Below are 12,809 nucleotides of genomic sequence, written 5' to 3'. Positions count from 1 at the left end.
CATTTTTGTAAAAGTATTATCTAATTATTAATTCAGACTTTAAGTTTCCTATTTTAAAAATAAACAGTAAAATATATGTTCATTAGACCACAAGTTCCACAATTATTTGCTATAATTGTTGTTGAGCAGCCACCATTAGCATGGGAACACGCTCTAAACTTTAGATTTATCCCAATCCAATGCCACAATTCCGCTAAACATAGAGAGTAGTTTCGTTTGCTTAACAAAAAAGTAAATATAAAAATCCAAGCCATTAAAATTCAAAAGTTCACATAGAATTGAAGAATAAAGGGCCCGTTTGGTTGCTGGAATAGCACACGAATTGGCATTGAAAATTAGAATACAATTTATATTCCCTGTTTGGTTGGTAGAATTGGAATGCAGAATAGGATTATGAATTCCCAAAATAGCCTAAAACGAGCTTTTGTCTAATCCCAAAAATACTTGTAATTGGATTTGCCCTTCCCATTTTCAATCTCAATTAATCGTATTTGACAATCTGTCAGGTCTGTGTTTGGCGAGTGATATTTTTGGGGTTAGGTTGAACTCTCGCTCATTCTATTGTTTGTTGTTTGTGAAGAATGCTACGTTTCTGTTCATTCTGTTATGAAGAAAGCTACGTTTCCACTCATTTTGTTGTGAAGAAAGCTCGTTCTGCTGTTTGCAAAGAAAGCTCGTTCGGCAGTTTGTGAAGAAAGCTCGTTCTGCTGTTTGCAAAGAAAGCTCGTTCGGCAGTTTGTGAAGAAAGCTTTGTTTGTTTACTAGGGAAAGCTTCAGGGTTGAAGGTGCTAAGGTGAGCTCTTCTGCTATTTTTTCCCCCTTTTTGCCCTTTTGTCTCTGCCATGTTATTTTTTCCCCCTTTTTTCCCTTTTGTCTCTGTCGTGCTATTTTTTTATCAGAAATTGGTGTTCTACACGTCTGTGGTTTAAGCTGAATGATGAATTTTGAGAGATCAAAGAGACTTCTTATGCAAAGAAAACAAATTGTTTGATTTCAGGTCCCCACCAAGAAAGAGAAGACTTTCAGTTTGGTTACTCAAAAACTGTGCAAGTAATATATGAATAGCGTATATATACATTAGGCCAGCCTTATCCCAAATTTAGAGACGCTATAGATTTTCTATATCCTACATGTAATATTTATGTTTACCCATATAGCACGATATATTCGCTTTCTAAAATCGCCCACACAACCCAACCCAACAGGTCACATAGGGCAACTTTATGTGAGCATTTAAGATGCGAAAAGAGAGAGGAATATTCACTGGTCTGAAGAACATATATTAGGAATGAAGATACTAAAAGTAGCTAATCCCCTGCTAGGATTAGATAACTTAGTTGTCAGAAGAGCTAGCAGCAACCTATCAATCAAACTGCACACCCTTTAACCTCACCGCCAACATACATTAATTTGCTTCAAGTTAAGAGTATCGCCCTGCTTCAGGGTCTGACACAAAACTACCATCTTACAGTACCCAATAAGTGATTTCAAATTAGCCACGATTGGTATATCCCAGAGTCTAGACTCCACAATGCTGCATGTTAAGTTTATTCTAAATCTTATTTTGATCTAGATTATGCAATGTGCCATCTTCCTAGACAACTCAACTCTGATTTGGACTGTGTAAAGTACCATTTTCCTAAACTACCCAATTCAGATGAGAAGCGTGTAAAATATTATGTACACTCTTCCCAAACCCCCAATTGCCTAACCCCTTTGAATATCTGCTACAGTATAATGTGGACATGTATACGTAGTATAATGACGTGCCCCATCTTTGCCCTTTTCTTTAGGCTTGGTTTTAGCTATGCTCAACATATGGAATGCCAATGTTGATATTTTCTTCATCTATTTTTATCTCACAAATACAAAAACAAGCTCAACTTTCACCAACCTCCACTGAACTCTCTTGTCTACACACACTCAAAGTAATAAAAACTGGATACCTTGCTATCTTTTTTGGACCCAAAATGAAGGGAATGCTTGCAATGTACCTTGACATGTCATAGAACATTACCATAGAAGAAATGTATAGAGCATTGACATCATCTATGTGAGTACAAAGGCCTAATACTACTATAACTAAGTTAACACTTTATGAGAATGATAACATTTAAAGTATACCACTCCAACCTTCGTGTTTGCTTAGCTTTGAATGCCAATTTGCGTTCAGTCAATTATTACTACACCAACCATTTCCACAGCACTATTTATGCTGATTGCATGAAAAGTAAAAATTTATTACGTAAAAAATCAATGAAAAACTAGAAGAGTAGATCCATACCTACAATCTAGATTATTTTGTCCTAATTCTTGGTTCCATTCATCATTTCTCTACATATTTTTGTGATTTATGCTCTACATTTTGTTAAGAAGTGTCCTCTCTTAAATGGGTATTTTGAGATGATAATGTGTAGAACAATAAATATATGATCAAGTTTTGGTGAGCCCATTTTTGTTTGACTTGTTTTTGCTTTTTTGAAATTGACATGTGCTGAATTTTTTATTTCTACGGTTGTATATCTATGTTTATGTTCAGGAATTTCTACTTTGTCAAGTTAGAGATATATCTGAGATAGTACTAATTAGAAATATTCATATCATGTGAAACATATTTCATCTTAACTCCAGTTTTTAAATCATTCTGAGGGTTGTTTGACATATTGCGGGTATCTATTGTGTTAAATTAATCATTGTTATTTGTTATTTAAGAAATGAACGTTCAATAGTTGTCATGAAAATGCCACATTTACACATCAATTAGAAATATATAATGATGATTTTTAAAGGCTTTTGAGTTGGATATGTTAGAATTTATCTGTACCTAATAAATTCTCTTCTTTGAGTCTCTAATAGTTAATTAAAAAATGGTATGACTTCTTGAAGTTGTAAACAAGTTATATTGATCCTCCACATGTATAGTACTTTGCATTAATACCATTGATAGGGACATTGATAGTAGAAATGGCTATTAACATTCTTCAACATTGACTTCTGTTTGAAGAGTGTCTCTTCCAAGTACTTATAATGATGGGATTGAGATTGACCCATCCTTATTGATGGGTGTCCTTGAGTTTCTTGTCTGCATCATCATCTTTAATAGGTTAATAACAATGGAGCTCTAAGTAGTGTTAATTGGACCTGGATGCAAATATTAAACACTCTTATCTGTGCACTAAAATAGTTCCTTGGCTTGAGGTTAATGACTATGCTTTTTGGATTTGCTAAGAATCTACCTGGATTGAATCAAGAGTTTTTTGGGCTCTTAGTTGGGATTTGACACATAATTCATCATCACGTCAGGATGTCTGCATTGTTGTATGTTGTTCATACCTAATGTGTAAGTTTCATCCCTTTAGGTTTTGATTAATGATGTAGTCCTAACTCTAACAAACGTAGTTGTGCTTTTATTTCTTTTGTACAGATCTTAGCCTCTTATGCTATTATTAAATTGTTCCACCCAAGTCTTGCTTATCTCAATTAGACCTCTTTTTGCAATCTTGTGTGTTGTGCATAAATGATACCTCTTTGTTGCAATGTGCATAAATGATACCTGCATACATTTCATGTAGAACTACATCAGTCAACTTCTTTGCAAAAATTGAACAAAGAATGGTAACTAGGTAAAAGTTTAATTTAATAGTAATTGCACAAATTTTATGTCCAGCAAAGATCTAAGATAAGAAAGAAAAGGAACAAATCAATTTTAACACATATACCTCAACATTTTTTGCCCAAAATTAGTTGCCACATGAAGAGCTGAAGCAATTATTTTTTGTAATATTTAATGGCAGTAAATATGAGTCATTTCCATGTTGTTTCCATATGATTTTCCATGTTGTGTCCATGTTGTTAGTAATCACTCGTCAATATCAAATACTATTTATGGAGATTGCAAAAAAAGAATCTAATAGTAACTCTATTATGTAGTTGTAGGTTATTCGATGGATCTTATTGATGATATTGAGGTTCATGGAGCCATAGTTAGGAAGATTAAGATCATGCGAATACTTGCTATTTTGCTTGCCACATTAGCAGTATACATAGTAGCATCTTCACAAGAGGCTAGAAGACATAGGCATAAGCGAAGAAGAGCTACATGTCCTTTTTATAAGCATATTATCCATTCCAATAACATAGATTGCCATGACCAAATACGAATGAGTAGAGTAGCCTTCTTTCGGTTGGCCAATATTCTAAGGCAAAAAGGGAGCATTCAAGATACGACAAACATAACATTGGAAGAACAATTAGTGATGTTCCTCCACACCCTTGGGCACAATCTAAGGAATCAAAAGATTGGCCATAACTTTTCTCACTCAGGAGAGACAGTGAGTCGACACTTCCACAAGGTCCTAAAGGCTATCTTAGGGCTTCATAGAGATTATGTTTTACCACCTGTTGCAACTACACCTCCAGAAATAGCTGGGAAGAACTGTTTTGATCCGTATTTCAAGGTAAATATCCTAGTGGCATGTATTTCATTGCTAGAGAGTTATGATTATTAATTTATATTAGAAATTAATATTGCTTGTTATAGGATTCTATTGGTGCAATTGACAGAAACCATATGCCAGTTACTGTCGATGTGGACATTCAAGCAAAATATCATGATAGAAAAGGCAATTTGTCACAAAATGTCTTGGGTGTCTGTTCATTCAACCATAAGTTTCAATACATTCTTACTGGTTGGGAAGGGTCTACAACAGATAGTCGAGTGCTTTCTTTAGCTCTGTCTAGAGCAGATCCACTTGTGGTTCCTCCTGGTATATTAATTCATATTTGATATGATTATATTGTCATTATATTAATTCAAAATCTTTATGTTGTATTTTGACTATATCTTTATTTCCATTTGTGTAGGCAAATTCTATTTAGTTGATGCTAGGTATCCAAATGTACCAGGATTTCTTGCCCCTTATTGGTGTACACGCTACCACCTAAAAGAGTTTTGTAGAGAAAACCCGATTAGCACTCCCCAAGAGTTATTTAACCACCGACACTCCTCTCTTAGGAATGTGATAGAGTAGACATTTGGTATATTTAAGCAACGTTTTCCTATATTGAAGCATGCAACATCCTATAGCTTATTTACCCAGACAAAGATTGTTTTGGCATGTGGCATACTACACAACTTCATAACCATAGAGGACGGTGTTCCATCCGAAGTGGATATTGAAGAGGATGATGATCGTGCTGGGATAAATGTGCCAATTCTTGAGACTTATGGAATGAATCAGTGAGATAGAGATGATTGGGGGAAATTTTGAGATGAAATAGCCCAAAGGATGTGGGAAGACTACGACTCTCGAGCTTAGTTGTATTGCAAAACATTAACATTTATTTGCACTTTTTAGTATTTTGTTCATGGATCATAACCTATTCATGATTGTTTTGTATCATTCAATGCTATTGGAATCTTGAAACTAGTCTATTATAAACTAGTCTGTTATGACACATTTGTTGGAATCTTGAAACTAGTTTGTTATGACTCCTTTTTCTTCTAATGTATGACTCTAGGTTTATTTTCAGATTTCTAGGCTTTGTAATTTATCTGATACTTAATTATCACTTCTGAAATATTCATTGCCTTATTTCCACGGTATTTGTTTGATACTTAAATCTTTTCATACTTTATTATATGTATTTATTTGTTATGATCATTTACTACTTAATTTGAAAGGCTGCCTGTGTTTTTTCCTATGTCTGATCTATGACTGTTGCAAAAGTATACTATATGTCTGATCTTTAGATTTAACTTGAATGTATTTTTTATCACCTAAGTTTGTCTGCTTAGCAACCCTTATACCATTGGCCCCTTTCTTGCGGTTCTTGTCTAAGACTAAATTCCTTATCTCTGCATATTCTCGACTTGATAAAGCATCTTCATCAAAAACAGGCTTTGAAAAATCTATTTTCTCATCACTACTAACAGTTCCCCAATTTCGATGACCACTAAGAGCTGTTCTTAAATTGTCTTTCTCACTTTGAGGATATCCAGCAGAGAAAGAGGAGTTTCTCCTTGTACTTGAATCTTGGGGATACATTGGATGACTATTGTCACTAGAATTATCCAGCCCTATGCCATTCTTCTTCTGTTAGTTTTGAAGTTGTGGGGTTGTTAATCCCATCATCATAATGCGAGGAATCAACTGTGTGTATAAATGTTTTCCTATGAAATCCTTCCTTGGGCATATGTCCATCATTTGGAGCTAACATATCCCTGGGTCTTTTATCCTTGCCTGCAGATGCTTCATCTGAAGTACAAAGCAAATCATATTACAGGTTAATAAGCATTGTATTGATTTCCTTGAACAACTAAGATTCACACGAGAAAGACTTTTTGCCATTCTCTTGAGGCAGATTGGACAAAGGAATGGGATGCTCACCACTCCATTTAGCCAGCGAAGGCTTTAACTTCTCCTTTTGTGCCAAACCTTTAGAAGTCAACATTGGTTGTGTGGTAGAAACATTGCTTGCCATCATTAGTGTTTAAAATCAACTACACCTTACAATAAGCCATTCATAAAAATAACACAAAACTAGCATTTTTATAATGCAAGTTGTATTATGGTATAGGCTATGCAATCACAAAAAAATTACTGTCATCGATCTTCATTTTACTTGTTTCTGGAAAATGGTATACCTTGCTATGGATGCAAATCTAGGTTCTTGTTAGACTCGAGAGTAGGAAAATCAATAGATTGCAGGGTAAACCGAGCAGGCTGAGGATGCATTATATTAAAAACAAACTAGAGACAGAAAATCAGCTTTTAGCACTTCCATCCAACAAAAGTAAGTTTTGTGATCTCAAGAGGCATTACCAGCTTCTGGCAAGTCCCAGATCCTCCCCATGGATCATTTGATTCAGCTGATGAATCTGCGAAATGAGAGAGGTGTGAACTCCTTGGTCTTGACTCTACACTACAAGGACGAGTTAATGTTGTTTGTGAGTGACCCATACCCAATGCCTCTGATGCAAATGAGGGGCAGCTTGATGCATAACTCCACGCATTTTGAGTAGTAGGTTCGTGAGAATGGTCACTTCTCACAGTTGATGGACGAGTACCACTTCCTCTAGATGAAGGACGAGCTATATTAACATTTGAACGGTTGCCTACTATATTGCAGGTGCTATCAGTATGGAGTAAAATATATTTTCTTTTAGGATGTAGTATAGAAGTAGAAACTGAAGTTCATTGCACTACTGCATGAAGTAAATCTCATAGAAAATATTATGATGTCTGCAATGCTAACAGTACAACATGCACTAATATAGCATTAATTCGTTAACTTTCTTACACACAAACACTCATTCTCAAATGAAATGTTTAAAGCAAAGAGCAAAAAAAGATATGCCCAGTGTCTTTAGGGGTTAGTAAGACATTACAACAACTATCTTAAGGACTTGCATGCCTGATTTTGATTCTGGTTTAGCAATGTCAGTGTGTCCATACAAACATTCTTAAGTGATTAAAAACTCAAGTTAAATGAGGAACACACTAAATTGTGTCAGGGTGACATGAAGCCAAGATTTACTATATTTGACATGATATCCATACTCTGTTATTACTACTTGTATGGTATCAGAATAGCCCATTGTAGTGGCCACACAGCTACCTCACAGAAACTATGTAATAGCGCCACTCTGGCACTCTTCGTTGTTTTACTTAGGCTTCTCCAAAGCAATACCCAATCTTCTCAACTTTATCAATTAAGGAGTCCTCAACTTTATCAATTAAAGAGCTGATTGTTATTCCAATCACCAAAAACCATAGGTCACAACAGTTGGCATCTACAGTACCATATTTAATCTCGCAAATCTCAATTACTAACTTTAATGTTAAAAATATGTATGCATCTTCCATTCATATTCCCTTATCTGCACTTTTTTCAAGTTAGCAGTAAAAGGCTTCTTTGAGTTCTTTTAATGCAATAGAGCAGATGTTTTGTTTATTATAATAGCAGCTATTGTCTACCAGAGAGACCTTAGCTTTGTCTGCAAATAATCACATCTCAATAGGGGTTACCTGCTTTTCTTACTTCTTGAGAAAGATACCTTATTTTGTTTCAAAGTTCCATCTCCAACTAGTAATCTCCATAATCCTTTCTCTCAGACTTGAGAAAAACAAACTATACAGTGATCCCTATCATCGTCCTTGATTCACTATTAATGTAGTGAAATGTGATGGTGAATCCCTGCCAAGTTAAACTGAAGGTAAACCATGTGGCGTAGTTATCACATATACTTATCGATGGACAATATTTGAACATGATCACAATAGATCAGGAAGTGTGTGCTTGTCTGTTTGATGGGATATTTAGATTTGATTTATTCAGGCACAAAACAAGCATGCTGCTGATAGATGAAAAAAATTAGAATTCAAATTCATAAAGAATAACCAGTAACCTATATAACAGATTATATGAACGACTATTTTCTGAAACAAGGGAAGAAGAGCTGGATTGTACATGGCAAGAGATGATCATTGGTAGACTTGTACAAAGGGCAATAAGGAAAGTTGGATTATTTATAACATGGCCTTAGACAAAGGATCGAGGAAAATGGAGGAGAATAGATGTGCATAAAAATAAGAATTGGCAGAAGGATATAGAGCTAAAAAGATCTATAAAGAGATTCAACACCACTTAGGAATAGGTGAATGAGGTGAGACCCTGTCTAGTAGAAAACTGCAGTGTGTTTGTTAGGCAAATTCAGAAACCCAACTCCATCAAAATCCAATCTTGAATTAATGGGAAATGTGTAACTGCTATATGGGAAGTCTCCTTACTGTTCTTTGTTGCTGGAGTTGCTGTTGTAATTAACTTGTTTACTAAATTTTTTGCGTTTAAGCTAACTTGCAAGTGTAGCAATGTGGCTGTATTATTATTAGATACCCTTTTATACTACTGACATATCATAGCGTAGTATTGTATAATCATTTTGTTATGTCAACCATTATATTTGATGTGATTGTTGGTAAAAGAGTTATGTTAGATATTGATTGGTTTTTGGAAGTTCTACAACTATCCATTGATAGTTGTAAAATGTCAATCACCAATATTTTATCAAGAATGGATGAGGAGGTGCATGTGACTGCGATTGCTACTTCGGCTAAAAATGCCAAAGTGGTGTGGGCAAGAGAGATGGAACGAAAATTTCTTGATTTGCTTTTTGAGCAGATTCAATTAGGAAGAAAAGGTGATGGGGGCTTTAAGAAAGAAGCTTGGACAACAATACAAAAGAAATTCAATGAAGATATGCATATGAATCTTGGAAAGGACAACTTTAAAAACAAGTTAAAGACGTTGAAACAAGGTTTCAGAATTATGAAAGAGCTACGACACATGAGTGGTTTCGCTTGGAACGAGATGACTCAATGTGTCAATGCCGAGGATAGTGCGTGGGACGAGTTGTTGAAGGTAATATTTTGTAGATAATATTTTAATATCAGTAAATTATCTCTCAATCAATTGTAATGAAAGACATCTAATTCTTCAATTTTTCCATCATGTAGAGGAGTTGCTTCAAAAATGCTAGAGTGTACAAGAGGCAACCGTTCTTCTACTTCAATGAGTTAGCAATCATTTTTGGGAACGACATAGCTAAAGGAAATGCAACAGCAACAGCTATTGAGACCGAAGAAGAGGGGCAACTATTTGAAGAGGCTGTTGATCTTGACGATGATGGGAGCTTCAATACACCTATGGATGGGGGCTTCAATACTAATGAGTTTGAAGAAGAGAACCTTCAATCAAACAATTCTACTACATCTGTAAGACCAAATCCTTCTACGCCAACAGCAAGGAGGCAAAAGAGGAAGAAGCCAAGCATGGCTAATTGTTTGGATGTCATATGCGAGAGCATCCAAAATATAGATCGAGGCATGACTAAAGGTCATAGTATAAATGTTGATAAAAGAGAAGAGAAGCATGATATGTCAAGTGCATATGCTGCCCTTAAGGCCATGCCTAGAATTACTCAAGAGACCATGATTGTAGCATATGACTTTTTTACATCTGAACCTACAAAAGCCTGGGCATTCATAGGGATGACTGAAGAGGAGAGGGAAGCGTACATTAGATATAAGTTCGGAAGAGCTCTATAATATGTTACAATCTTTATGAACTTAAAAATATTTTTGAGACTATTCGTGAACTTAATATCTTTTTGAAGCCATATGTGTAATCCTGATAGCTTATATTTTATGCATTACTTGCAATAGTTGTTTCTATGTTTACAGATATAATGATATTGTTGAGTGGTTCAAACTTGTGAAGATCTATATTCTCAATTTTTTCTCTGTTTGCTTCAGCTTCAGTGACACTGTTTTACTAATAAGTAATGCTTGAATTATGTTTTATGGATTACTCGTACAAGTGGTTTGTATTCCCCTAGTTGTGATGTATTGCTGTATGCAGTGCTATTATGTATAAAATAACTTATATTGTTGTTGTATGCATTGTTTTATTTAGCAATCTGCACTGCTGTTATGTACAAAATAACTCATATTGTTGCTGTATGAACTTCTCTATTCAGCTGTATGCACATTTTCTATTTAGCTGTATGCACTTAAATTTGTATTCATGGTGAATACTTGAAGCTGTACTTCCACATTTAACACTCAAAAATATGAAATTTAGGTCCAAATACTACAAGATGCTGCTACGTACTTGTCCAGCTATTACCTGTGATGTAGTGATGATAAAACACTCTTTAGCCACATGGCAAAGCACTCCCACATGCTTGTCAACCAAAAAAAAAGGCAATAGCAAATCAAGTAGTGTAGAAAGAAACTTCTTCTCTTGTTTATGTTGAGTTTAGGGTGTGTTAGTAAGTTGTGGGTTGTATCCAGATACATCCTAGCATATTAGGATGTACCAGATATGTTTCTACAATGAACTGTTGCCTGTACATGACACTTTGGATATGATACATCGTAACATGAGTATGGGATATGATTGCAATGAACCCAAAGTTGTAATATTACATAATCCTTTATTACATTTGTCATCAAATTGAGCTCAAATAGGTTGGTACAATACTAAAAACTCTAGAGCTGTTGGAATCTCATTTAGGATATTAAAGGTTCAGTTCTATATTTTATGAATGTAATCAATTTTATTGTTTTGGGATATAGCCTCTCTTATTATGCTGCTTAATTGTGTATGAGTTGGGAAAAGTTACATATCTACTCATTTCAATTGCTTTAACTTTATATTGATTATAGATAGTCATAGGCAAATTGTGAGTTGTGATTACAAATGTAAATGTGTATGTCTTCACTATCCATAGATTAGGATTATAAATATGAGTTCACAGGTTCTTTATACATTCATAAAACTACAAATTTGCTCCTTTTTATTTTAGAACATTGTAAGTTTAAATGAGCATGCCATGGATATTATTTTAGAAAACTAATAATCATGTGTCAAAAGTTGTAAGTCACAAGGTATTTGCAATGCTAGCAAGATTGGACTAAGAAGTCACAACATAATCCATTGAATACAAATATCAAAATATATTTTACACTTTTGTAGTAATTTCTCATTATGTTTGTTCATTATTTATACAGGTCAATGGATTTGACAACTTCTTCAATGTGTCGATGTGGTACTGGACCTGTAGCAATGAAAATGTCACATATAGAGAAAAATTCTGGGCGTAAGTTTTTGTGTTGTCCAAATAAAAGAAATGGCTGCAATTTCTTTGAGTGGGTCAAAGATGACTCATCTACATCAACCACATCAAAATCTACACAAGAAGAAAGGAAAGATTGCAAGTTGTGCATTGTGCGGGAGACATTTGCTAGGGAGATTGGTTCCATGGCGAAAGCTGAAATCACATTTCAACGTAGACTTAATTGTATTCTAATATTTATAAACACACTATTGGTGATGGTGATTGTAATTTTACTAATGAAATGACTATTTTGTTGTAAAGAACTTATGATCATGGAGACTAAATCTTTTACGAACTTATGAAATAAACAAATTTTACTAATTTGACGAGTATATTATTGTGTATAACATTTTTTGTGTTTATGTCTATTCATTTAAAAAATGTAAAAAAAACAATTTTACCGAACTTATGAAATGAGTAAATTTTACTAATTTGACAAGTATATTATTGTGTATTCATTTAATAAATGTTAACAAAAATAAATTTATCGAACTTAAGAAATGAGTAAATTTTACTAATTTGACAAGTATATTATTGTGTGTACATTTTTATGTTTATATCTATTCATTTAAAAAATGTTAAAAAATAATTTTACCGAACTTATGAAATGAGTAAATTTTACTAATTTGACCAGTATATTATTGTATATTCATTTAATAAATGTTAACAAAAATAAATTTACCAAACTTAAGAAATGAGCAAATTTTACTAATTTGACGAATATATTATTGTGTATAACATTTTTATGTTTATATCTATTCAATTTAAAAAATATTAAAAATAATGATTTCCTATTAATTTCATTAAATAAAATAGATTTTAAAAAAAAATTCTCTCTACAATAAATTGAAATAATTAATCTAATATAATAATATATTAAAACAAATAAAATATATTAAAATATAAACTTAACTGTATTCCAATTCCAATTTTGTACAAACAAACAAAGAAGTAACATATTCCCAATCAAATACTATGCAAACCAAACAAAAATGGGATTAGTCTTTTTCATTCCCATTCTCCATTTCTATTCCTATTCCAAATTTCCATTCTAATTCTCTATTCCTACGCTTGCAACGAAACGGCCCAAAGTGAACATAGGTTGCAAGCGAACTGTGTAGCCTTC

At 33.8% G+C, this 12,809-nt stretch overlaps 1 protein-coding gene across 1 annotated transcript; it reads left to right on the top strand.

Moving 5' to 3' along the window:
* Positions 1-9,075: 9,075 nt before the first annotated feature.
* LOC149560440 (uncharacterized) lies at positions 9,076-10,353 on the top strand. Its single transcript, XM_089827612.1, has 3 exons — positions 9,076-9,423; positions 9,519-10,075; positions 10,245-10,353. The coding sequence occupies exons 1-3, from the start codon at positions 9,076-9,078 to the stop codon at positions 10,351-10,353; spliced, it is 1,014 nt and encodes a 337-aa protein (XP_089683738.1).
* Positions 10,354-12,809: the final 2,456 nt, after the last annotated feature.

Source organism: Cupressus sempervirens, chromosome 4, assembly GCF_028749045.1.
Source record: "Cupressus sempervirens isolate cs-2001-9-10 chromosome 4, ASM2874904v1, whole genome shotgun sequence".
Taxonomy (NCBI): Eukaryota; Viridiplantae; Streptophyta; class Pinopsida; order Cupressales; family Cupressaceae; genus Cupressus; species Cupressus sempervirens.
This window is presented reverse-complemented; position numbering and strand designations above follow the sequence as displayed.